General features: G+C 44.0%; 1 protein-coding gene and 1 pseudogene across 2 annotated transcripts; both read left to right on the forward strand.

Moving 5' to 3' along the window:
• The first annotated feature begins 130 nt into the window (after positions 1-130).
• On the forward strand, positions 131-12,057 carry Srsf12 (serine and arginine rich splicing factor 12). Of its 2 annotated transcripts, none has more exons than XM_038348223.1 (5): positions 131-195; positions 7,805-7,925; positions 8,794-8,905; positions 9,054-9,195; positions 11,688-12,057. In XM_038348223.1, exons 1-5 carry the CDS (start codon positions 131-133, stop codon positions 12,055-12,057), a joined length of 810 nt encoding a protein of 269 aa, XP_038204151.1. The 2 variants fall into 2 exon arrangements, with proteins under 2 accessions (XP_038204151.1, XP_038204152.1); XM_038348224.1 differs by having other exon boundaries at positions 11,748-12,057.
• An 8,038-nt stretch (positions 12,058-20,095) lies between these two features.
• Positions 20,096-22,730, forward strand: LOC119826068 (annotated as a pseudogene).
• Positions 22,731-26,334: the final 3,604 nt, after the last annotated feature.

The raw sequence follows: 26,334 nt of genomic DNA on the forward strand, positions 1-26,334 counted from the left end.
CGAAAGAGACAGTGTCCAGGTTGATGCTCGCGCGGCCGCTCAGGCCCCGCGCCCCCCGCCCGCGTCTGCGGCTGCGCGGCCGGCCCGGGAGGGGGCGCGGCGGGCGGCTAGAAGCGGGGCCGCGAGCGGCATGTCTCGCTACACCAGGCCCCCCAACACCTCCCTGTTCGTCAGGAACGTCGCCGACGCCACTAGGTGAGCCAAGACGGGACCCCACGGGAGTACGGGTCGGGACGGAGGGATGTCTGGGTGCGGGCTGGGTGGTGGGCTGTCGGATGCCGGCCGGGTGCCTCGGTGCCCGGCTGCAGGCTGTCGGGGTGCCAGCCGAGTGTCGGGGTGCCAGTTGGGTGTTGGAGTGCTGGCCGAGTGTTGGAGTCATGGACAGGTGTCGGTGTACCGAACTACGGGTGTACGGATGTTGGGGTGCTGACCAGGTGTTGGGGTGCTGTCATGATGACAGGATGCTGGCCGAGGTGCGGGCCGTGGTGGCAGTGCTGGTTCCGGCCCTGTTGTCACTGCGTCGTGCAGACGCCGCCCACTAACCTTCCGGAGTAACTGGGGTTGTCTCATCTCAGGATGTGCACCTTAGGCCTTGCAATTTCCTCTGCGCTGTTCAGGCGGTGCTTATGGCCCAGATTTAATACCCGAGGCCAGCCTGGTCTACAAGCGAGCTCCAGGACAGCCAAAGCTGTTACACAGAGAAACCCTGTCTCGAAAAGCCAACACACACACACACACACACACACACACACACACACACACACACAAACACACGTATGACTAGTCAATTATTTGATGTATATTTTTCTTGTTTTTCTTCGAGTGCTGGAAACAGTCTTAGCCCTTCATCTCGGTTAAGTAGTCAGTTTCAATCCTGGGAGTCTGTCTCCTGCAGCCCTCACTGAAAATTTTGTCTAGAGGATTGTCAAGCATAGAGCTTAAGAAATGCCCTTTTTCATATAGCACTTTTTCCTTTAGTAGGAGTTGGAGGGAATGGGAGGGGTGACATTAAAAGAAACCTTAATTTCACTGGAATTACTTAATCCCCCTTTCTAGTTCTGCCATCTTGTCCACTTACGGAAAAGTTGAAGTTCAAAGGTTTTAACCTTTGTGCCTGGACCCAAACAGGCACAAAACTGTGCATTTCTTCACTTGTTAGTTTCTGGAGTAATCATGACTTAAGTTTTGATTTGTTGAGAGAGGGTCTCCATCTAGTCCAGGGTGGCCTCAGATTCCCTACTTAGGCTAAAATGACCTTGAACTTCTCATCCTTCTGCCTCCACCTCCCTCCCAAATACTAGGATCACCAGTGTGCACCACCACTAAGCTGATAATCTACTTTTAGGGATATTAAGTGCTTCAAATTTGATCACTATAAATATATAGGCCACAACTATAGACTGTAAATTAATAGAATTTTAAGATGCCTATTTTTTTATGGTTCTTCTCTTACCCTGGTTTTGGTTTTTTTTTTTTTTTTTTTTTTTGTTTTGTTTTTTTTTTTTGGTTTTTCGAGACAGGGTTTCCCTGTAGTTTCTAGAGCCTGTCCTGGAACTAGCTCTTGTAGACCAGGCTGGCCTCGAACTCAGAGATCCGCCTGCCTCTGCCTCCCGAGTGCTGGGATTAAAGGCGTGCGCCACCACCACCCGGCTTCTCTTACCCTGTTTATCAATACATTGCTACAATAGAGAAGCAGAATTTAATATTTGGGTAGGCTTTAAAAAAAATCTCACACTTAGACAACTTGGACAATAAGCGCCAGGTCTTCATGGCATGTTTACAAAAGAAACCCCAGACATTTCCAATGCAGATGGCCCCAAGAGCTAGGCAGAGTAACGCAGGTGACTGAGGCTGCCAGCTTACAAGGCGCAGTAGAATGGCCTGGACTACAGCAAATGAGCATGTACCATCTAATGGAGAAGTCATGTTGCTACTACTCCTCCCCCTTTCAGTTCTAGAGACTCTGACCCAGGGCTTTGTGCCTGCTGGGCTCCCTACTGAGCTATCATTACTGGGACAACCAGGATTTGGGCTTTCCTTCTTCCTGCACCTACCTTTCCCCTAGCTGGATTACAAGCATATGCCGCTAGCACCCCCAATTTGCCGCGCCTCATCTTCCTTTCAAGAGAAGTCAGAAACCTGGATTTTTGTGTACACTGAACTAGTTTTTCATCGCCATTATTAAGTTGTATAAGGGGCCAGCAAGATGGCTCAGTGAGTAGAGATGCCTGCCTCCAAGCCTGAGGATCTGAGTTCTAGCCCTGGGAGCTACGTGGTGGAAGAAGAGAATAAGCCCCTCAAGTTGTCCTCTGACCTCACACAAGCCACATGCACACACCACGATAAAGATGTATTCAGTCAAATAATGTGGATTCTCATCTTTGTAGATTTAGAAGCTCTAAGATAGTGGATGTTTCATATTTCTATAATGCTCCAACATTGTGCATTCTGAATAAAACACATCTGGCCTGGGGGTGCAGTTCAGCAGATTGCTTGCCTTACATTCGTGAGGCCTTGGGTTCTGTCCCCAGCACCACAAAGTAAAACAAACAAACAAACAAAAACATGTCTCCATGTGACTATGAACCTTGGATCCAGGTAACCCTCCCCCGAGTGCTGAGACTGATAATCGAGAGTTACTAATTCTATTTTCTGTTCTTTCATCACTTTTTAGCCCGCCACTTGGGGAGGTAATCAAAACTAATATTGTTTTGTATCAAGAGAATAATAGTTTCTCATTTTTGTTAAATATCCACTGTGTGACAAGTGCTATGTGGAAAACTTAGAATAAGTCAGAGATGGCCCAGTAGGGTCGAACACCTGTGGCCAAGCCTGACAGCCCGCGTTCAGTCCCCATGGCAAACAAGGCAGGAGAGCTGACTGCTTCGTGCTATCTATCCTTCGACCTCCACATGAATGCTGTAGCATCTGTACCCAACACATATACACACACAGAGAGTAAATGTCAGTTTTTTTTTTCTTCGAGACAGGGTTTCTCTGTAGCTTTGGAGCCTGTGCTGGAACTAGCTCTTGTAGACCAGGCTGGCCTCGAACTCACAAAGATCCACCTGCCCCTGCCTCCCAAGTGCTGGGATTAAAGGCGTGCGCCACCACCGCCCCGCAAATGTCAGTTTTAAAAGCTTCACATATATCATCTTATTTAGTTTTTGTCATCCTGTATTTCTTAATTAGGGTTAACACTGCTCTGATGAAACACCATGGCCAAAGCAACTGAGGGAGAAAAGGGTTTATGCATCCACATCACACAATTCATCATCAAAGGATGCCAAGGCAGGAGCCCAAACAGGGCAGGAACCTAGGGTAGGAACTGATGCAGAGATCATGAGGAGGTTGCTGCTTATTGACCTGCTCCACAGGGTTCCCTCAGCCTTCTTTCTTATAGAACCCAGAACCACTAGCCCAGGGATGGCACTACCCACAATCGACTGGGCCCTCCCACATCCATCACTAATCAAGAAAATGCTCTACAGTCTTCCCACAGCTTGATCTTATGGAGGCTTGATCTCAGTTGAGGCTTCCTCCTCTCTAGCTTGTTCAGGCTGACATACCACAAGTACACTGTGTGTATGTTTACATTTTATTTCAGATTTTAGAGACAGAGTTTCTCTATGAGGCCAAGAGAAGGCACAAGACCCACTCATTTGCACACTCAGTAATCCCAGAAAGTACTAAAACGGAAGTCATAATAGATATGCTGCTGAGTTCATTTTCTGCTGACATCTACTCCTGGGCATGCCGCCTACCAGTAAGAGTAGTTTGTTTTCCAGTGAGACTCCTTTGGAGAAAACGGAATCTTCATTTGCAAGTGATCATCAAATTGGAGATTGCTCTGGGTTAGGAATGGAGGCCTGTGTTCATGTCTCCTCAGTCCTTGGACCCCAAACTGATGCAGATCAGTGCAGGCCCTGTGCGTGCTGTGTCTTCATTCTCTGTGAATTCCTATGTGCATGGATCATGTGGATTTAGAAGGACTTGTTTTCTTGATGGCCTCTATCCCCTTTTGGCTTGTACACTCTTTACACTTCCTCCTCCAAAGGGCTCTGTGAGCCCTGAGGGGAGGGATTTGATGAAGACACCCCATTGAGGGCTGAGTGTTTCAAGGTCTCTTACTCTCCCCACAAAGTGTGCCTGTGGGTCTCTGTATTTGTTCCCATCTGCTGCAGGAGGAAGCTTCTCTGATGATGGCTGAGCAAGGCACTGATCTATGAGTGTAGCAGAATGCCATTAGGAGTCATCTTATTGCTAATTTTTTGTTTTTAGAACAGTAGTATTTGGTTTTACTCTAGATCCCTAGGCTATCTAGTTTCGGGTTCTGGGCCACCCGAGCAGTGTTGGGTGTGGGTTCCATCCCGTGGATTGTGCCTTGAGTCAAACCAGAGTTTGGTTGGTTGCTCCCACAAGCTCTGTGCCACCATTGCACTAGCAGGTCTTGCAGGATGGACCCCATTGTAGATCACACATTTTGTGGCTGGCTTAGTGTTTGTATTTCTCTTTGGGTAGTGTGCAGAGTGCCATCCTGTACCAAAGGCTCTCTAGCCCACAGGCTATGTGTGGGCACCAGCTCAATGCTCCATGTTCAATGAGTTCTGTAGGTGTGGTCTTCAGCAATGGGGCCTTGCTGTCAGCTTGTGCAGAGCAACCTATAGTCTTGGCAACTGCCAGGGTTGTTTGGAGATTCCCTTGAGAGCTCTTTGGCTAGCAACTCACATTTAGATGTAACCCATTCCTGGGACTAGAAGCTTCATTTGGAGACAATAAATGCCCAGCTGGGGCTCTGTTTCCCCCACTATTTTGGCAATTTCATTTAGATCTCCTTTGCACATGCATGTATATGCATGCGTGCATGTGTGTGTGTGTGTGTGTGTGTGTGTATTAGGGAGCTTCTGATTTAGTTTTTATTAACAGCTAAATAATATTCATTTTCCATTCATCAGTTGATGAACATCTAGGCTGTTTGCATCTCCTGACTATTGTGAATAGAGCAACATTGAATATAATGTGCAAGTGTCTCCACGGTAAGATGGAGTCCTTTGGGTGTATGCCCAGAGTGCCATAGCTAGATCTTGACACAGGTCAATTCTCTGTTTCCAGGAGAATCACACGCTGTTCTCCATAGTGGCTGCACTAGTTTGCATTCCAATCAGCAGTGACTAAGAGCCCTCTTTCTTTGAATCTTCTCCAGCATCTGCTGTCATTTTTTTTTTTCTTTTAAGCTTGGCCATTCTGACTGTTATAATATGAAATCTCAAAGCTATTTTAGTTTGCATTTTCCTGATGGCTAAAGATGTTGAACATTCCTTAAACTGTTTCTCAGCCATTTGTGTTTCCTCTTTTAACTAATCTCTGTTTAGTTCTGTACCCCATTTTTTAATTGTGTTATTTGTTTTCTTGATGTTTAAGGTCTTTTTATTCCTTTGTATATTATATATAGTTGACAGATCTTTTTCCCATTCTGTAGGCTGCCTCTTCACTGGAATGATGGTGTCCTTTGCTGTATAGAAGTTGCTTTGTGTAATGAGGTCCCGTTTGTCAGTTGTTGGTCCTAATGCCTGCTATGTGGATCCTTTTTGAGAAAATTCCTTCCTGTGCCTACAGGAGCCATCATATTACAATTCCCTCCTCCATCAGTTCAAAGTATCAGGTCCATTTTGAGTTGAGTTTTGCACAGGGTAAGAGATACAGGTCTAGTTTCATTCTTCCACTCAGTAAATCCAGCTTGACCAGCACCATTTGTTGAAGGTGCTGTCTTTTCTTCAGTGTGTATTTTTGACCTCTTTGTCAAAACTCAGATGTTTATAGGTAGATGGACTTAATTTCTGGGTTCTTGATTTCAAGAAAAGGCACTCCATGTGCAATCCTTGACAACCTGAGTTTGATCCCCAGATTCCACCATGAAAAAGTAGAACTAACTCTTAAACGTCATCTTCTGGCCTCCACATGCATGACAGGTGCATGCCTGGATTCACATCACACACACAGACAATATTAAATTAAAATTTACAAATGTAGTGAAATGTCCATCATTATGATCTAGTCTTGAGAGAAATTAGTTAATTTCACCGGCATGCCCACAGGCTTTCTGAATTCGTCGCGTCTCCTTCTGCAGCTCCGTACACGAAGCCTGTCTATATCTCCTTTCTTTTATCAAGCTCTTTCCTAATGTCTAACTTTGCTTACTGACAACAACTCCTTCCATTTGCCGGAACCAGGAGCTGTGCAGTCACCTTGGAGTCTCCCTCTCTGCATTGTTTGTGAAGCTCTCCTCTTTCTTCAGGGCCTTGCTTTGAGTTAGAACTTAAGGCTGAGCCTCCGTGAGCTCTCTCAGGCTGTGTATGACAGCGATTGATGACAGACAGATGTGTGATTCCATCTCCATCCCTTGCTAGCTCAGTGGCATTATAGACAGACTAATCTGTCTGTAAACAGCCAGAGTTGTGGGAATTAAATCCTCTTCAGACAAACAGCTTCTTGTGTATGTAATTGTCAGCTAGCACAACTAGACATGTGCCTCCAGTTAAATTGTAGCTCCACAAAGAGAAATGATGCTATTGTCAGGTTCAAAGGAAATGCCAATTCTCCGAACTCCAAAAAGCAGTCCAAATATCCAGAAATGAGCTCAACATGGACGATAGGAGGATTTCCCCACCCGCAGATTCCCTCCAACTCACGGATTTCCTGCCTCCAAAGCTGCTTACTCTCCTTATAACCCTGCTGCTCCTATTATGTTCTCTCTAGACTCTGCTCCTCTTGCTCTTTTCTCTACTCCCTATCCCCTGCTATTCTCTTCCAGATGCTTCTCTCTCTCTCTCTCTCTCTCTCTCTCTCTCTCTCTCTCTCTCTCTCTCTCTCTCTCTGCTTTTTCTTAATTAAGCCCTGTGCCTATAATGGTAGAAGACATACAGAAGGTTCAAAATATCATTAGCTATAAGAATAAAGTAGTTAACTTTGCTTTTGGTATACGGGAAGAACACACATTTTTTTTTTTTTTGTTAAAGTCCAAGAAGTAATTCTGAGACTGCTTTAGATTCTAATTTCTTGCTTTCTGAAAACAAAATTCAAATAAACATGAAGTTATAGTGAGACAAGAATGCATTCTTAAATGAACATTAAGTCTTGTGATGGAAGTAACTTTCAAGGGTGGATGTGCTGAGCCAGGCCTTTTGAAACTGATTAAGTTTAACAACAACCCGAAATGTTTGTAAAATTACAGACTCCCAGGTCCCTCATCCAGACTCCCTGAATTAGGGTCTCCAAGAAAGAAAGGACTCAGAGGAAATTTGTTTCCTTTTAAAGCCTTGGGCGAAACTAGGCATGATGGTACAACCTGCAGTCCTCGCTCTTGGGGAACTAAGGCAGAAGGACTGTTAGTTCAAGGCCAGCCTGGTCTATACTGCAAGGCTTGGTTCCCCCACCCACAAAGAGAAAGAAATGTGGATAACTGTTATCAGAGACAGCTTTAGATATGGACAATACACTTTCTTTTTCTTCTTTTTTTTTTTTACTTTTATTTGTGTGTGGGCCTCCCTCTGTGTTCTATTCCTCCTCTTCTCCCTCCATGCTTAAAGAGTAAAAGACAACTTGCAGGAGATGATTCTTCCGCCATATGGGCTTAAGGTTTTGAACTCAGGTCTTTCGGCTGAGCTACTCAGCCTTTCCCCACTGAGCGGAGCCTTCTCACTAGCCTGACAATACGCTTTGTTTTGAAAGTTTCAGTTGGATTTCTGTAGGCCAAGTGTTATTCAGGCTAGTTATGTTTACTTGCCTTGTTTCTGTACCGCTCCAGGCCCGAGGACTTACGCCGAGAGTTCGGTCGGTACGGCCCCATCGTAGACGTTTACATCCCGCTTGACTTCTACACTCGCCGCCCCCGCGGGTTTGCCTATGTTCAATATCCTCTACCGTATGTGCGCATGAAAACATGCTTCATAGTGTGCTTATCCACATATGTGTTTAGGGATGGATGTTATGAGACCAACATTGTCTTATTAAATGTGTTTTTTCTTTATCTCAAAAACTCTAAAACAGTCCACAGTAGCTGGAAAGTGCCGCCACCTGTAGTCCCCGATCTCCTTATCCCCTCCCCGCCCCCCTTCCCTTGTTAGCTAGACTCCAATCATAAGCGATGGGAGAGACTGGTGGCCAACGTCCCCTTTGATATATTAATAGGCGCTTCAGGTAGCCATTTGTGCCAGGTTTCTTTGAGACCTCACCGGTTTCCTGTTATTTTATACTTACACATAACTAGCCACACATAGGGGACTGTTGAAAGTAGTAGGTTCAGTGGTGGGCTCATCCCCAAAGGGCCAAGGTTGTCTTTTGTCTTAGCTTGCTTTTATTATTGCAGTTTTGTCTATAATGAGTCATTTCTCCTACATTTCATAACTAGACTTTTCGTGATAAAGTACTTTTACTTGCAGAATAAAAGCTTCTGCGTGCTGATATTTCCAGCGAAAACCTGATAAATCCTTTCTCTGGAAAGGGGGTTAAGCCCTAAACAGTTTATTTTATTTCTTGATTTTATAATGCCAGCTAATTTGAGATTAATTTCTTTCCTCACATTTCAAATTATGCTGCTAACTGTATCTGCTATTCTGTTCTTGTGTTCATGCTTCTAAATCACAAGAGCGCATCTGTTTTCATCATAAAACAGAAAAGCTTTTCTGGTTAGTCACATTGGAGCCAGAACTTGGTTTTCTTGTCGATTGAATTTCACACGTAAAATACCCAGAAACAGTTTCGCTTACTGTCTGATGTCCGAAGTGTCCTTAACAGCTGCTCATGTTTGAAGATGTTCGAGATGCTGAAGATGCACTCTATAACCTCAATAGGAAGTGGGTCTGTGGCCGGCAAATCGAAATACAGTTTGCCCAAGGTGATCGCAAAAGTAAGTGTAAAGGACCCTTAGCTCTCCATGACAGAGCCGAGCTGTTACTGTTTCCCAGTGTCAGCAACAGTAGCATGTCACTTAAAGGTCTTCAGAAAACGGTCCAGGCAGGAGTAAACTATTAGGAGCCTTCTTCTTCGTATTCTAGCACCCGGGCAAATGAAGTCAAAGGAACGCCACCTGTGCTCTCCGAGTGACCACAGGAGATCCAGAAGCCCCAGCCAGAGGAGGTCTCGAAGTCGAAGTTCATCTTGGGGCAGAGACCGGAGGCGCTCAGACAGCCTGAAAGAGTGAGCACTGAGAGCAACAGCACACAGCTTCATTTTTCACTTGTTCTGGGAAATATTTTAAAGAATTACTAGGGCGGGGGGAGGGAGGTACTTAGACAATGATTTTGTTTAATATGGACAAACAAATTTCTGTAGAAAGACATGCTCTTCCCTATCACGTATAGGTTCTGTTTGTTTCCCTGGGCAGTGAAGTTGAACTCAGGACCTGGCAGATGCTCGCAGGCGCTCTGCTGGACCTCTACACTGGCTCTGGGGCTGTATTCCCAGCACCCCCTCCTTTCTAAACTCTTTAGCTTTAGACAGGGTCTTGTCACTGATATTTTGGTTGTTTGTATTATAGGTACATGCTTATGGATGTGTGTGCACTGTGTGCATGTGTGTATAGAGGCTTATTACCAGGTGTCATTTATTTATTTATTTATTTATTTATTTATTTATTTAGCTTTTTGGTTTTCAAGACAGGGTTTCTCTTTGCTTTGGAACCTGTTCTGGAACTCGCTCTATAGACCAGGCTGGCCTTGAACTCACAGAGATCCCCCTGCCTCTGCCTCCCGAGTGCTGGGATGCGCCACCACTGCCTGGCTCAGGTGTCTTTCTTGATCACTCTTTACCTTGGTTTTTGGTAACAGGGTCTATCACTTAACCTGAAGCTCATCCTTCAGGCTAGACTGACTGTCTAGTGAACTGAAATCCACCTTTCTCTACCTCCACCACATCCCCCATTGCTGGGTTCACAGAAGTGCACCAGTGCCTCTTAACTGTTTAAAGATGCTATATAATCCAAGTTTTTGTTCCTTAAGTCCTAGCCAGTTTGGTAGCTTTGAACTCTGAGGCTTGTACCTCAAGTTTTTCTAATGTTGATTATTCTGTAATGCTTTCAGTGGAGGGTTTTGCTTTTCTTTTGATAGAGAGCATTGCTGTGCAGCCAAGGCTGGCCTGGAACTTGAGATCCTTCTGCCTCAGCCTCTTGGAATGCTGGGAAAATAGGCATTTCCCATCATGCTAACGCGTATAGCAGTTTTGCTCTTACAAGCATTATTTGTAAACTTTTAATAATTGTTTTCTTTCTTCCCTATTTATAAGGTTTTTTCTTCTGATTTTTATGCCTGTTAACAGTTGTTTAACCCAGCAGGGTGTTGGGTGCATGTCTGTAATTCCAGCACTTGGGAGGTTGAACAGGACTTTTTTGCAGAACTAAGGTATATGATATAGCGTCACAAGGTAAAAATGTTTTGAGCTTATATTCTAGTATAACAGATATTACAGACTTGTTACTTATGTGTGAGTCAAAAGCATGAATGATAAAATTAGAATTATTTCTTTTAGGCTAGAGGTGTAGTTTGGTGGTAGAGTATTTGCCTAGCAAACACAAGACCCCAGGTTCTAGGCCAAGCGCTGCCAAAAAAAAGTGTCTTGTCATTAATTTATTAAAGCATAATGAACATAATGTGTTAATCAGACTTTCCATCATGATGACAAACACTCCAAAGAAGAACTTAAAAAGGAAAAATTTATCTTGCTCAGAGTTTCAGAGGGTCCAGCCCATGGGAGGCTAGATCCATTGCCGTGGGCCTGATGTGAGGCAGACAGACTATCGTGCCCAGTGACTTTATGGTGCAGGTTGCTCAATTAATGGCAAACAGTAAGCCAGGGGGATCGAACAGGTGATAAGAAACAGCTGAAGCCAGGCAGTGGCACAACATGCCTTTAACACCAGCACTTGGGGGGCAAAGGCAGGTGGATCCTTGAGTTTAAGAGCAGTCTGCTTTACAAAGCAAGTTCTCGGACAGCCAGGGCTACACAGAGAAACCCAGTTTGGAAAGAAAGAGAGGGACGGGGATGGGGAGGAGAGGGGGAGGGGAAGGAAGGAGGTGAAAGGGGGGAGGGGAAGGGAGAGAAAGAGGAGTGAGGGAGAGGGAAGAGGGACGAGAGGGAGGGAGAGAGTGAAAGCAAACAAGCCTGTTTGAAAGCACACCCCTGGGGATTCACTCTTCAAAGGAGGTCTCCCCCTCTACCTCACACCTGCAGATGATGCCATACACTGTGAGTCCATCAGGGACCAACCCACTGATTAGGTCAGATCCCTCAGAATCTAGTCACATCCCCTAAGTCTACTGGCTGGCAATCAGGCCTCTAATACTTGAGTCTGGGGAGGATTTCTTTTCTTTTTATCCATATGGGTCTTTACTTGCATGTATGGTCTGTCTGTGCCTCACATTTATGCAATGCTTTCACAGTGTTCAGAAGGTTGCCATAATCCCCTGGAACTGCAGTTACAGACAGCTGTGTGTGACTGACCACAATGGGTACTAGGACTCAAATCCAGATCCTCTGGAAGAACAGCAAATGTTTTTAACCCCCAGTCACCCTGACAGCCCCGTGGGGTGTATTTCCTATTGGAACCATAGCACTATAAAGCCCGTCAGAAAGTACCGTCTCTCTGCCTGTTGTCTTGTATAAAGTACACGCTCTAATGTTACACTTGCTTTCAGGTCTCGACACAGGCGGTCTTCCTACAGTCAGTCTAAGTCCCGCTCCAAATCACTACCAAGGCAGTCTACCTCAGCAAGGCAGTCGAGAACACCGAGGAGGAATTCTGGATCGAGAGGCCGGTCAAGATCCAAGTCCTTACAGAAAAGGTCTAAGTCAATGGAAAAATCAGAGTCACGCTCACCTCCAAAGCAGACTGGCTCAGGAGCAAAATCCAGACCACATGGACGGCACTGTGATCCCATCGCAAGATCCCCATGCAAGTCTCCTAGAGGGTACGCCAGCTCCGGAACCAAGACACAGACAGCGAAGCATTCTCACTTTCCGTCACACTCCAGGTCGCGGGGTTACCACCATAAAAACAGTTGGTGAACAGCCGCTTCCGGAAGAGCCACCGCGCTCAGCTATGAGTTATTAGACCTCGTTGTGGTTAAAATTCCTCAAGGCTTATAGAAATGGGAACTGGTGTTAGTTACCTTGGCCATGTGGAAGGAGTAAAATCGCCCTTGCTTTGACTAATAAGTATTTGATCTCAGTTTAAGGGCTCACCCACAAGTCACCATGGCCACCACTGTGTAGGCTGTACTTGGTTCCCGTTGTAGCAAGGGGATACTTCCCAAAGGAAAGAGGCAAGATGGAACCAGTATAAAAATTCTACTTAGATATGAAATGTTATCAATAATATTCTTTACAAAAGTATTTTTTAACTCTAAAACACTTTTCACATAAAAAGTAATTGTGATTATATGTAATTGCATAGGCCAGACTTAAACTGTTTGACACCTGTGTTTTTCTTGTGACTTCTGTTTAAGCTTGGGCCAATTCTTGGTAGGCATTAGTTCAAATTACAGCATTCTGAAATCTCAAAAGATAAAATTTATATAGATTCCGCAACGGTTCAAAAGATAGTTTAAAAGATGTTTAAAACCTTTCATTGTTTTTTTAATACAGCAGCATAGACCAGTTGGCATGAAATGATATCCATGTTTGCTTAAAATATGAAAACAAAGCTGGATATGGTGGCACATGCCTGCAATCCCAGCGCTTGGGAGATGATGAAGTCGGAGGGTCAAAACCAGCATGGACTGGGCTACACGAGACCCTGGCTAGAAATAAATAAACAGATGCTTTTTTGAAAAATCGAAAGCATTTTAGAAGTACTAGATTTTGAATGGCTTGAGACTACTCTAACAATTATGGTGTGGAACACTCAGAATCCACAAATACTCATATTAAGCCTTACATAGTTGAAGTACAGTACATTTTGTATAAATTCATATTTATACCATTATTTCTATATAGGTATTTTCATCTGCATTTTTCTTTTTAGAGCTCTAGTTCAATATGCTAATTATATACAAAGTCTTTTTAAAGAAAATAATTAAACACATAGTACATTATATTAAGAAATGCTAGCCAATGAGATGGCTTGGTGAGTAAATCCACTCACCATCCACACCTGGCCACCCGAGTACAAGCTGGGCAACTTGAGTTCAGTTCCTGAACCCACTCAAAAGTGGAAGAGAACTGGCTCCTGCAAACTGCCTCCGACTTCCGCACTGTGTTATGGCCTGTGTGTGCGTGTGCACGCACGCACACACACACACACACACACACACACACACAATGTATGCAAAAACTTTAAGTTCAAAATTATACCTTCAAACCAGACATACAGTACACCTACATGCCTGCCATTCTAGGACTCGGGAAGCCGAGGCAGGGCCGAGGCAGGAACTTGAGACCAGCCTGGGAAACACTGAGATCCATCACACACACACACACACACACACACACACACACACACACACATACATATACACACACATACACACACACAGAAAGAAAAAGATCTTCATAAAAACAGCTTTTAAGTGAGGCATTTGACTTTTACATTATGCTACTCTACATTTTAAAAACCAAATAACTTTGTTGACAGTTACTGCTTTTGTAGTTGTTATTACTTAGAATTTCTTTTACCATGTCATTGAGGTTTACATTTCAGAGGGTTTTGTAGATTTGTGATCAAATGGTTTGCATCTGATTGTCATAGGAGATATGTTTACAGATTAGCTTTGTTGAATCACATTGCTGAAACACACTGTCCGCCCTTACAGCTAATATGTATGCCTGGAATACCTAAGAAACCTGTCTTACATTTTCAGTATTTGGAGCTATGTTACTTCTATTAATTTCCAATATAGAGTTCCATAGTCTTTGCATTTTAAATCCTTTATGTGAGGAAAACTTTACAAAATAATTTGTACATCGGTGATACTTGGAGAAGTAACGCAAATTAATATATATTATACTCTCTGGATATATTTTGTCTATTTAGCCATAGCAACATTTATTTATTTCAAAACTTCACTCTGATGTTCCTCTGTAATAAAGCGATTATAAAAGCCTGGGCGACTGTTGGAAGCTTGAGGAGTTTGAAGTTATCCTAACCCATGCGTATGTATGCGCTGTGGCTAACACATGTAACGCCTTGGCTTCCTCAATCCCAGCACCGCAGGGGTGGGAGCAGGGAACTGAGGAAGTCACATGCTTCTACACCGTCTTTACCCTCATAGAGCATTTTATCAAGGGACCATTACCTCAAGGGTGTATGACTTTTCTTGGGGAAACTTGAGCAAACTTGTAGTCACCCCAGAAAGGTTGCTAACAACAGACTGAAAGTATTGTTTCATCCCAGTCTGGCTTGGGGAGCTGATGAGGAGAAGTAGGCTTACAGAGACAGCTTACAGGCTGTGGAAGAAAAGCCTCCCCAGCAACTGTTTCTGTGTCCTATGGGCTGTCTCATGAAGCTTCCTCCCCTTTCTCCAGGGAGTGCTAGTGAGCCCAGTCTTAGGAGGGTCCTCTGAAGTTATCATGCCTGCTCTGATTCCCACCTGGCAATGGCCATGACAACAATGTCACGCCCAGACAACAGCATTCTGTAACACTTAGAAAAAAATTAATACAACAATCCTGAACATGCTTAAATTTTCCACTTATGTTTGACTTGGTTTTCTAGTATAATACTGTTAATCCCAAAGATCCAAGGAGAAAGTTCATTGGCTCAAATCATCATGGCCAAATTAATTAATTTTTTATTCATGTACACAGGCTGTCTCCCACCAAAGTCGAGGTTCAAGAGATGAGATTGGATATGAAGCAGACAAGGATTTTATAGCTCAGAGGTAGGGAGCTTCTAAATGGGTGATTTGGCAGGCAAATAGGTGGGGTTAGAGACGCAGAACATAAGCATAACGAGTTAGTCATAATGACCTCCTGAAAAAAATACATGGTTGCAAGGTGGTCATAACAAGGGTGTCATAACCACAGGTTTGTCATAGGTGGTTATATAGCCTTTCAAAACAAAAGCATGGTTGTCATTTTCTGAAACAGGCGGTACAGAACCATTTGTAGTTAAGGTTACAGGATGGGCAGAATCCAATCCTTGAGAAACAGAAGTTTAATTATAAACAGGAATAAACTTAGTTTGGCTTTACAATAAAATGGTTTTTAAGTCCAGGATGGAGACAGGCTGGTTCATCAGTACCCTATGCTGGCAAGGACAGTGTTCAGTTTGAATGAAATGTGGCTTAAGTATTTTTTTTATTTAAAATTTTTATTATATGTATGGGTGCTTTGTCTGTGCATTGCATGTGTGCCCAAGTGCCCAGGGAGGCCAGAATAGGGCATCAAATCCTTGGAACTGGAGTTATATGTTGTTGTGGGTGCTGGGAATTGAACCTGAGCTCCCAAGAAGAACATTTCAGTGCTGATAACCATCTCTCTAGCCGCTTAAATTAGATTTTTTTTTTAAGAGCTAGGATTTGTTTTGGCTCACAGTTCAGGACACAATCCATCATGGTGGGGAAATCGTATCGGCAGATGCAGAAAGCAATGAGTAAATGCTTGTGCTCAGGTTCCTCCTTTTCATAGAGCCTGAAGCCCAAGCCCAGGGCATGGCCCCACCTGCCTTTCCTGCTGGTCTTGGTCTTAGTTAGGGTTACTTCCTCTGTGACAAAGCACCATGACCAAGGCAGCCTTTTATTTCTGGGGGCGATTTTATGAGAAAGGGCTACTTTCTGTAACCCTGGTTGTCCCGGAACTCATTCTGTAGACCGGGCTGGCCTTGAATTTGGAAAACCAACTGCCTCTGCCTCCCAAGTGCTGGGATTAAAGGCATGTGCTAACACTGTCCAGTTAAAGCAACTTTTTTTTCATTTTTTTTTTAAAGACAGGGTTTCTCTCTGTGTAACAGTCCTAACTATCCTGAAACTCACTTTGTAGACCAGGCTGGCCTCAAACCTAACAGAGATCCACTGGCCTCTGCATCCCAAGTGTTGGGATTAAAGGTGTGTGCCACCACACCTGGCCAAGGCAATTTGAAAAAAAAAGATTTAATTGGGGGCTTGTTTATGGCAGAGTGTGTGGTGGCAGGCAGGGCACTGCAGTAGTAGCTGCTGTGAGCTCACATCTCATCTAAAAGTTGCAGGAAGAGTGGATGTGTCTGTGGGACTAGGGAGAGACTGGGCCTGACTTGGACTTTTTTTGTTTTTCTTGTTTTGTTTTTCAAGACAGGATTTCTCTGTAGCTTTGGAGCCTGACCTGGAACTAACTTTTGCAGACCAGGCTGGCCTCAGACTGAACAGAGATCCACCTGCCTCTGTCTCCCGAGTGCTGGGATTAAAGGCGTGCGCCGCCATCACCTGGCGTTGGCTTGGACTTTTGAAAACTTAAAGCTCACCTATAGTGACACAGCTCCAGCAAGCTGGGGAGGAAAGGGTTTATTCCAGCTTACACTTCCACATTGGCTGTCATCACCAAAGGAAGTCAGGACAGGAACTCAAAAACAGGGCTGATCTGCAGGCAGGGTCTGATACAGGGGACATGAAGGGGTGCTGCTAAGTGACTTGTTCGGTCTTCTTTCTTATAGAACCCAGAACCACCAGCCCAGGGAGGGCACCACTCACAGTGGGTTATGTCCTCCCCATTGATCACTAATTGAGATAATGCCTTACAGCTGGATCTCATGGAGGCATTTTCTCAGCTGAGGCTCCTCCCTCCTCCCCCGCTGATGACTCTAGATTGTGTAAACTGACCAGTACAGCCACATCTCCTAATCCTTCTGAAACAGATCCACCAGTTGGGAACCAAACATTCAAAGATGTGAGCCTTTGGGGGCCATTCTCGTTCAAACCACTCCCTAGCCCCTATAGACTCTTGCCATATCATAATGCAAAATGTATTTAGTTCAACTTCAAAAGTCCCCATAGATTGCCTTTAATCCCAGCACTCGTGAGGCAGAGGCAGGCGGATCTCTGTGAGTTTGAGAACCAGTCTGGTCTACAAGAGCTAGTTCCAGGACAGGCTCCAAAGCCACAGAGAAACCCTGTCTCGAAAAACCAAAAAAAAAAAAAAAAGTCCCCATAGTTCTTCCTAGTCTCAACACTGTTTAAAAGTCCAAAATCTCTTCTGAGAAATCAAAGCAATCTCTTAATTATAAGCCCCTATAAAATCAAAGAGTAGATTATATACTCCCAACATAGAACATATATTATCATTCTAAAAGGGAGGAAGGGTGCATAATGAGAAATGCTGAACCGAAGAAGACTGAAAACCAGCAGGCAAACTCCAAATCCCACTTGTCTATGCCAGTGTCAAAGGGTTTATTAGATGGCTTTGTATTTCCATTCCTTCCAGCTTTGCTGGCTACAACACACTTCTCTCTTGGACTGGTTCCATAGTCTTCCTGCCTCCATCTGTTCAGCATACCATATGGGTCAGATGGAAGCTCCTAGCTACTTCTCCAACATCATGTCTGTCTGCTTGCCACCACGATACCTGCCCCCATTTAAATGATTTCTTTTGAAAGCTGTCTTTTAAAAGATGGTGCTCCATCACACAATAGTAACCCTACCTAGGACAGAAGTTGATTCCCGGAGTGATGGCTCACCCTTAGGGGACCTTCACTCCATGAAGCTCTGGGCTTGTCTTTAAATTTCTCATCTACTTGAGCACAGAATTTGACTCCAGCGTTACATTTCCTGATTTCCTGGTGGTTTTTTTTTTTTTTTTTTTTTTTTTTTGGTTTTTCGAGACAGGGTTTCTCTGTAGCTTTGGAGCCTGTTCTGGAACTAGCTCTTGTAGACCAGGCTGGCCTCGAACTCACAGAGATCCACCTGCCTCTACCTCCTGAGTGCTGGGATTAAAGGTGTGCGCCACCACTGCCCAGCCCTGGTGTTATTTTTTATTTAAAACTGTGCGTTTTGTATCTTTCTGCCCCGCTTACTCTCTTCATTGTAAATCTGCATAAGTGTGATCACTAATAGCCACCGGACATTGTCAATACCAGACCGTCTGCAAGACAGCTGTTTGATAGTTTGATTGTGTTCTGACAAAATAAAGCAAGCGTGGAGTCAGAAGGCCGAGTTAGCCACTAGCTGACCATAGAGGTTTGGAGGACTATGGACAGAGGAGACAGGAAGTAGTAAGGTGGGCTGAGAGAGGGTCTCAGCCTCTTTGGCAGAGAGCTGACTTCCGATTTTTTTTATTGATAAAGATTAATTAGATTTATGCTTCATCTGGCGTCCAACTTTTTGAGGCATGAATTCATGAGCTAGCCACTTGCCCTTGGCTTTGCAGCCACTGGCAACCACCTGAGCTGCAGCCACTGCTGCCAGCTGGCGTTTCCTTTTCTTCCCCTCTGAGTCTGGGATTGTCCTATTGCAGCCTCTCTACAGCAATCGCCACAAGCCCCAAACTCCACAGGCCTCGGGCCAGAGTTAGCCCCTCCTCCTGGCCAGCTCTGCCTTCAGGCTGCTCTGAGCTTTAACTTCCTGCTGCTTTCACAAGTTCCCCGGGTCCACCTTTCAGATGTTTGGCTCTTTGGTTCCTTTCTCCATGGGTTGTGGGCTTTTCCCGGACCCCCACCTCGGTTTCTAACATGGGATCAGTGACAGCTGTCCTCAGCCAGGCTGCGCACCACCTGTGTTCTCCACCCAGAAGTGCTGCACCACAGCCAGCCTCATACTACTTCGCCATCGTTGTCAACAGATAGGCTGAGACAGCTAGGACTTTTTAAAAGGGGGAGGCAGGAGTTTTTTTCCCCACATTAAAATAGGAAACAATATTACGATGGAGGGAGTTAGGTCTCTGTATGATTCCACAACGGATGGTTTAAAATGAGGGATAATTAACTTAGCTGTGATGTTACATAATGTTAATTATAATCATTATCAGTTTGGTAATTCTTGTTTTAGTCCTAAAAAAAAAGTTGGTTGATATCAATGCCAAATATTAGAAATTGACTGATAATATGTAAGCCCTACAACTGTTTACCAAAGAAAATAATGCAATTTTGGCTGATAAGTTACAAGCCTTAGAAAAACTTATTAAAACAGATAATAAAGATATTCAGACAAAGACAGAGGAATTTAAGGGAGGACCAACCTCACTATTACATTATAAAATTATAAAGGAACAGCCCAAAGTTATAAAAAAAAAAACAACCTTAATTTATCCCAATCACCCTACAGGAACAACCACCAATGACAGGTAATGTAAGAGGCTATGTAAGAGCAGACTGGATTCCTGTGACAATGTTAGATTTGAGGAGATTTAAGGAAGTCATGGTCTTATATGGTATGCATTTACTTTTTGTGAAGCAAATGTTAAATTTATGGTCAACTAGTAACAGAATTATCCCACAAAATGGAAAGGCTTGGTTCCAGCATTATTGGGACCTGGTCTGCAATTACAGTAAAGGGGCCTGCTGGAAATATAAGGTGTGGGCCTTTGAACAACAAAGTAGGGCTAGAGGCATTGAGATTTCCCAAAACCAACTTCTTGGAGAGGGCGATTATGTTGTTGTACAAAGAGAGTCTATATATGATAACCACATCTTGGCTCTACGCCATGCATCAGCTTTAAATGCTTAGGACAGAGTTGAACAAGTCAGAAAGAACTGAGTCATTTACTAAAGTTATAAAGGGCCCAAAAGAAACCTTCACTGATTTTTACAAAGATTGGCTTCATAGTCAATAGAATATAGAATGATACCATAGAATCATAGAATGATACCAAATCCAGAAGCTAGACAAATACTAATTGAATCTTTGGCTTTTGAAAATGCTAATTAACATTGCAAAAGAGTAATTAGGCCTTTAAGGGCAAGATCAGCACCCATAGAGGAATGGATCCGCGATATAGTTAATATTGAATGTCATACCCATGATGATAATTGGATAAGAGAGGTGATTTCCAAAGACTTGAAGAAAAAAATCAAAATGTCAGGTATTTTAGTTGTGGTAAACAATGTCACCTAAAAATGGATTGTAGGCAGGACATTACTAGAAACAATGTTTTTTTTTTTTTCTAGGAAAAATCCAAACCAAAGGCTTTTGCCTTCTGGAGTATGCAAAAGGTACAGCAAAGGCCTGCACTGGACCAATTGAATGTAGATCAACAATGAACATACAATCTCAGAAACAAACCACAAACTAATGTATGTCCCTGGAAAAACATTAAACGGTATTATAAAGAACAGTCACACACCATTCAGTTTGTACATAAGCAGGACACAACAGCTGCTGATCTTTCCGAGCTAACAACAGCCCTACCTTTAAAATGTTAATGACAAACCTGTGTGGGTTAAACAATGGTCCTTTGACATCAGAAAAATGACAGGCCTTAGAACAGCTGGCATAGGAGCAGCTAAATGCTCAACATATGAAGAACTGACAAGTCCTTGGAATTCTCCTATATTTGTCATTAAAAAGAAATCTGGAAAATTGATAATGTTGGTGGATTTGAGAGCCATAAATAAAGTAATTCAGACTGATGGGCTCTCTACAGCCTGGAATTCCTCTGCCTTCTCTATTACCTAAAGAATGCTCCATTATAGTGATTGACTTAAATGACTGCTTCTTCACTATACCTTTACAAGAACAAGACAAGGAAAGATTTGCCTTCACGGTGCCTACTAATAATAATTCACAGCCTACTAAAAGATAGCACTGTAAGGTTCTCCCACAAGAGATGTTCAACAACCTCACCCTGTGCCATTATTTTGTATAACAGCAGTCAGAAATGATTTGTAAACAGACAATATCTTACTTGTAGATACCTTAGAGAAATGTTGAAAGAAGTAAAGAAAATTTTGCCTGGTTGGGGATTACAAATTGCTCCTGAAAAAATACAGAGGAGATTCTAATACCTAGGCTACAAGATAGGTTTACAAAAAAAAAAAATTCTACCACAGAAATTACAAATCATGAGAGATCAGTTATGAGCTCTTTAATGATTTTCAAAAATTGCTGGGAGATGTTAACTGACTACAGCCCACAAATGTATTGACAACTCAAGAACTAACTAATTTATTTTGAACCTTACAAGGTGATAAGGACTTAAATTGTCCAAAATGATCATCTGAGGCTGAGAGAGAGAATTGACTTTGGTAGAAGAGAATTACAGGATGCACATGTGGATCATTTGGATCTGGAACTTAATTACTTTCTGATTATTTTACCTTCTATGCATTTTCCTACAGGAATTTTAATGCAGAGAGAAGATAATATCTTACAATGGATATTTTTACCACACAGAGTAAAAAAATTAAAGACGTATGTAGAAAAGGTTTCTGAGCTGATTCTAAAAGGAAAATTGAGGCTTTGCCAATTAGCAGGAAACACCCAGCAGAAATTGTAGAAATTTCATGACTTCCTTCGGCTCTAGTGACTCAATGGACCTTGCAAGTGGCTCTCCATTGGGCCGCAGGATGAAGAGCTAGCGGGAGCAAAGCAACTTGCCAGCGACACGGGGCAGACGATGAACTGGCGACCGCGGTAGTGAAGCAGGGGTGTCTGAGCCCCGAACCCGTCACGCACCGCCGGCCGCGGGAGTCGAGCCCAGGGAGCGAGCCGGTCCCCAGTCAAAAAGAAAAGCAAGTTCTCGGGGATAAGTAAGTTTCCACAGACTGAGAGAAGCCGGAGTCTCCACTACATCACGGTTAAAGTGAGGCAGGAACGTGAGGACCATCCATGGAGGAGGAGAGGATCGCAGCACCGGGAGCCATCAAAACAGGAACAAAGGAGAGCTTGTAGTAACAGGGAGAGAGACCGGCACCCGGGCCATTCCCGCCAAAGAAGGATCTCTGATGAGAGGCATGTCAGTGGGCAGGGTCGGGACCGAGACAGCCAGATTCTGCAGGCCTAGGAAAAAGAGAGGTATTTTTATAATGCCAGGTGCCTGGAGCATAACCAGCAGAATAAAGGAGCTGGCGGTGGGGCTCAGGAGGTGATCCCTTGCCCTGCTGGTAACAGAAGCAAAGAGGTGCATGTCAAAGAAAAACCAACATTTGAACTTTCTGGGGGCACTTCTTGAGAACACCAATACCTTCCGGGTGTGGTTATTAAGTACAACGAGCCCCCAGAAGCACAGATCCCCCAAAACAGTGGCCTCTCTACCCCTTTAAAAATGATGAGCTACAAGCCGGGCGGTGGTGGCGCACGCCTTTAATCCCAGCACTCGGGAGGCAGAGGCAGGCGGATCTCTGAGTTCGAGGCCAGCCTGGTCTACAAGAGCTAGTTCCAGGACAGGCTCCAAAGTTACAGAGAAACCCTGTCTCGAAAAACAAAAACAACAACAACAACAAAAAATGATGAGCTACTTCCGGTCATGTTCACCCATTGGCAGAGTGCTTACCTTCTGGGTCAAGGTCGCCGCATCGCCCACATTCCCATCGACCATCCCTCTTGCTCAAAGCAGCATGCAGTCTTCCAGTACCGGGTTGTGGAGTACACTCGAGCTGACAGCGCAGTTGGTCGAAGAGTGAAGCCCTACATCATTGATCTTGGCTCAGGCAACGGAACCTTCTTGAAAAACAAGCGTATTGAGCCACAGAGATCTATGAACTGAAAGAAAAAGATGTCTTTAAATTTGGGTTCAGTAGCGGAGAATACGTCTTGCTCCATGAGTCTTCAGACACCTCTGAAGTAAACCTCAGGAAGGAAGGTGAGGATGATGAAGAAGAAATGGTGCCTGACAGCTAGGAAGTGAGAAGCACCCGCCACACACACTGTTAGAAACCGTTCCTACCGGAGGCCGTGGGGTTGACTCTGGATCGCCTCTTCTTGCCTTAAGTCTTTGCTCTGTTGCTGCCCAGCTTGTGTTGTAGTGCGAGAACTCTCCGTATTTTGTTGAACTTGACACAGCAGCTGCCTGCCTGTGGGCGCTTGTTTTCCGAACAGTCGCATGTCAAGTTTTGGTCAAAGTGTATGGTTGTAGTGGGTGCCTTCAGAACCATGCAGGAGGCTTTAATATTACTGATTGGGAGCAGGTAAAGGCAGACCTTCAAAAAGTATTGAAAGAGAAGGGCCAGAAGAATTTCCCATAGCGATATTTTCACTATGGCGCTTAGTCAGAGATGCTCTTCTCAGTGATGATGTAAAAGTAAAAGAGCAATTAGAGAATTTGAACAAAACCTTTGAGGAGATTCAGGATGTAGAATCTGTGGGTTCTATTAAGAGTTTTGAGGAGCAGGAAGTTAAAAGTCCCAAAAGAGATATAGAAGAGGAAGAAGAAACTTTAGAAAGGGAGATTGTACTGCTAAAAAAGAAATTAGAAAAAGAAGGAAGGCAGCTTTGCAGAGCCTGTCTTTCCAGAGGAGATTGTTGGCTGTGGAGAGGTGAAATGCAGGATGCACAGTGCCATCCACTTCTCCCTGAAATACTCCTATCTCTGTTATTAAGAAAAGGGCTGATAAATGGAGGCTGCTGCAAGATCTTAGAGCAGGAAATGATTGTATGGAAATAGTGGGGGCAACTCAACCTGGCTTGCCTCACTCTGTGGGAATTCCTATGGGAGTCTTAAACCCACTTTTTTGACATTTTGCTGGGGAATCCAGATCCAACCTTCTTCTGTAAGTTGACACCTCAAGCAAGGCAATGAATTACTTTAATTGAAGAAAAGCTTGCTTCTGCTCATATTATATATATATATATCAGCCTCTGCTATTGATAATTTTCCCCCTCTCAGTATAGTCTTACTGGAGTTTTCTGGCGGCAAGGACCCATCCTATGGGCACATGAACATGTGTCACCTGTAAAAATTGCTATCTCGTATCCATCAGCTATGCTATGTGTTATTCATGAAGGGTATAAACTTAGTTTGCAAACCTTTGGAATGTTACCTGATAAGGTTATTATACCATATACCCAGGCAGAAATAACTTGGCTGCAAAATTTTGCTGAAGATTGGACCTTGTTTTTATGCACGAATCCCTGAAGGTTTAATAATCATTATCCTTCTGATAAGTTGGTCACTTTTTTCAAAAAATCATCTGGTATGCTTCCCTAAAGTTATTTCTTTACAGCCTCTGGCAGGGGCACGGAATGTGTTTACTGATGGGTCTTCCACTGGGAGAGCTGTGGTGGCCTCCCCTCCTGGTTTTGATATTCAGCCTGTTAATGCTGAATCAGCTCAGGTGGCTGAATTGGTTGCTGTACAAATGGCCCTAGAGAAATATGCTGATATTCCACTTAACCTTTTTACTGACAGTCAATACATAAGCAAAATTCTTGCACCTTTGGAAACTGCAGCTTATATTGCCTCTGTGTCTCGAGTCCAGATGCAGTTATTGGCTATTCAAACTTTGCTTTGGGCCCGATCTGTTCCCATTTACGTAGGGCATTTGCGGGCTCATACTGACCTCCCTGGTCCCTTGAGTGAGGGGAATGCATTGGTTGATCAGCTTACTCATGAAATTTGTGCAGTTAGTCAAGAATCTTATGATTCTCATAATCGTTTTCATCTCAATGCTGGGTCTCTAAGATTTCATTTTAAGATATCTCGAGAGCAAGCCACTGATATTGTTAAAAAATGCTCTCTGTGTTTTAGCTGTTCCCCATTTGAGAGTTATTCCTCATGGGCTTGCTCCTAATCATTTATGACAAATGGATGTTACCCATGTTCCTTCTTTTGGGTGCATGCAATATGTTCACATAACTGTGGACACATATTCTCATCTTATTTTTGCCTCAGTCCATACAGGAGAAAAATTATGGAATGTTAGAAGTCACTGTCTCCAGGCTTTTGCCTACATGGGAGTTCCAAAAACTGAAAAAACTGATAATGGGCCACACCATTATCAGCCTACACCAGCACCAGCTTTGCTAAATTTTGCTCTGAGTTCTCTATTTCTCATAAAACAGGAATACCCTATAATCCTCAAGGACAAGCTATAGTGGAGCAAGTGCATCGTATGCTCAAAGCCTACTTGCATAAAACAAAAAAGGGGAATATGGTTCCACCCCCAGAGACCGTTTGTCTTTTATTTTATACATTTAAAAATTTTTGACTGTTGATGGTCAATCTCGTACCGCTGCTAGCCAGCATTGGCGGCCAGTTTCTTCCAGGATGCCTCATGTCAAATGGAAGAATCTAGCAGATGGCAATTGGTGTGGTCCAGATCCCGTACTGGTGTGGGGAAGAGGGGCTGTTTGTGTTTTCCCTCAGGATGCTGACAATCGAATAAGGGTACCTGAGCCTCTGGTACGTGCTATGAATTTTCCTGTCCAGAAGCCTGAAGACAGGACAGAGCCAAGAGATCAAATAGACACCGGCTTGTCAACTGAAGAGTTGCTGGGATCCTGAAGAGCTGGCTATGGTGGTCTGAGTACCAAAGATTGTTCCTCTACCTATCAACCCATCCCATGATAATGGCAGCCGTTGCTGTGGCTGCCAGAGCAACTACGGCTGCTGGATTTTCCACTAGTTAGTCAGTTGCTTCTGCTAGCACAATGGATACCTTATCAGGGCAGGTTGTAAATGTCTTGGCCGCTTAAATTGAGCTAAATTTACAAATGAATATTTCAGTTAAACTTGCAAATGGTTTTGGTTAAAGACCACTGCTAGGTTTCACAGTTATAGGCTTAATGTTGTTATTCACGGACCCTGGAGTACAACTATACCAGGTTTCTCCCACCAGCACTGAGATCTTACTTAAAGGGCTCCAATTTGCGGGCAGACTTATTAAGGATTGAGCAGGCACAGCCTCCTTAAGGAGTGCTTATATGTGCTGGAGCATCATCTTCATGTTTTTCATGGTGCCAGAGGCAAGCTCAGGTCAATGTCACTACTTGGAAAGTCCTCTTAGCTATTGCCCCGGAGGATCTTTCAGCGCAAATCTGGCTAAATTTGGTGATGGGTGACTAGTGAGCCAATGACGGGAAAGGTTTTTGGGGGGCTGCCCCAATCTGACAGGAAAGGTTGTTTTGACCTGGACACTTTCCCATGATGGGTAAGGGTATTGCCTGACATCCAATGCCACCTAAGACAGGCCTAGTCATATAATTTATATAAAAGGGGGTCCTGTAGTGCCCATGGGTCTACCCCTGCTCCCGGGTTCCATCTTGAGGACAGTTTCTGGCCAGCCAGCTAAAACATTCTGTTTGTTCCTGTGCTCCCTCTGCCCCACATGGTGATTAGCTATAGGGCATTGTTTACTCCATCTTGGGTGTGGCAATTTCCCACTTTTCTGGGGGGAATTCCTTGTGCAGCAGCTAGGTGTATAAGGATTTTCCTAAGCTTGAATAAATGGCATTCAGCTGATCTTTTAAAAAATGACCCAGGTCTCTGTGTGTTCTTTCAATCTCC

Source organism: Arvicola amphibius, chromosome 11 (assembly GCF_903992535.2).
Source record: "Arvicola amphibius chromosome 11, mArvAmp1.2, whole genome shotgun sequence".
In the NCBI taxonomy this organism is placed as follows: domain Eukaryota; kingdom Metazoa; phylum Chordata; class Mammalia; order Rodentia; family Cricetidae; genus Arvicola; species Arvicola amphibius.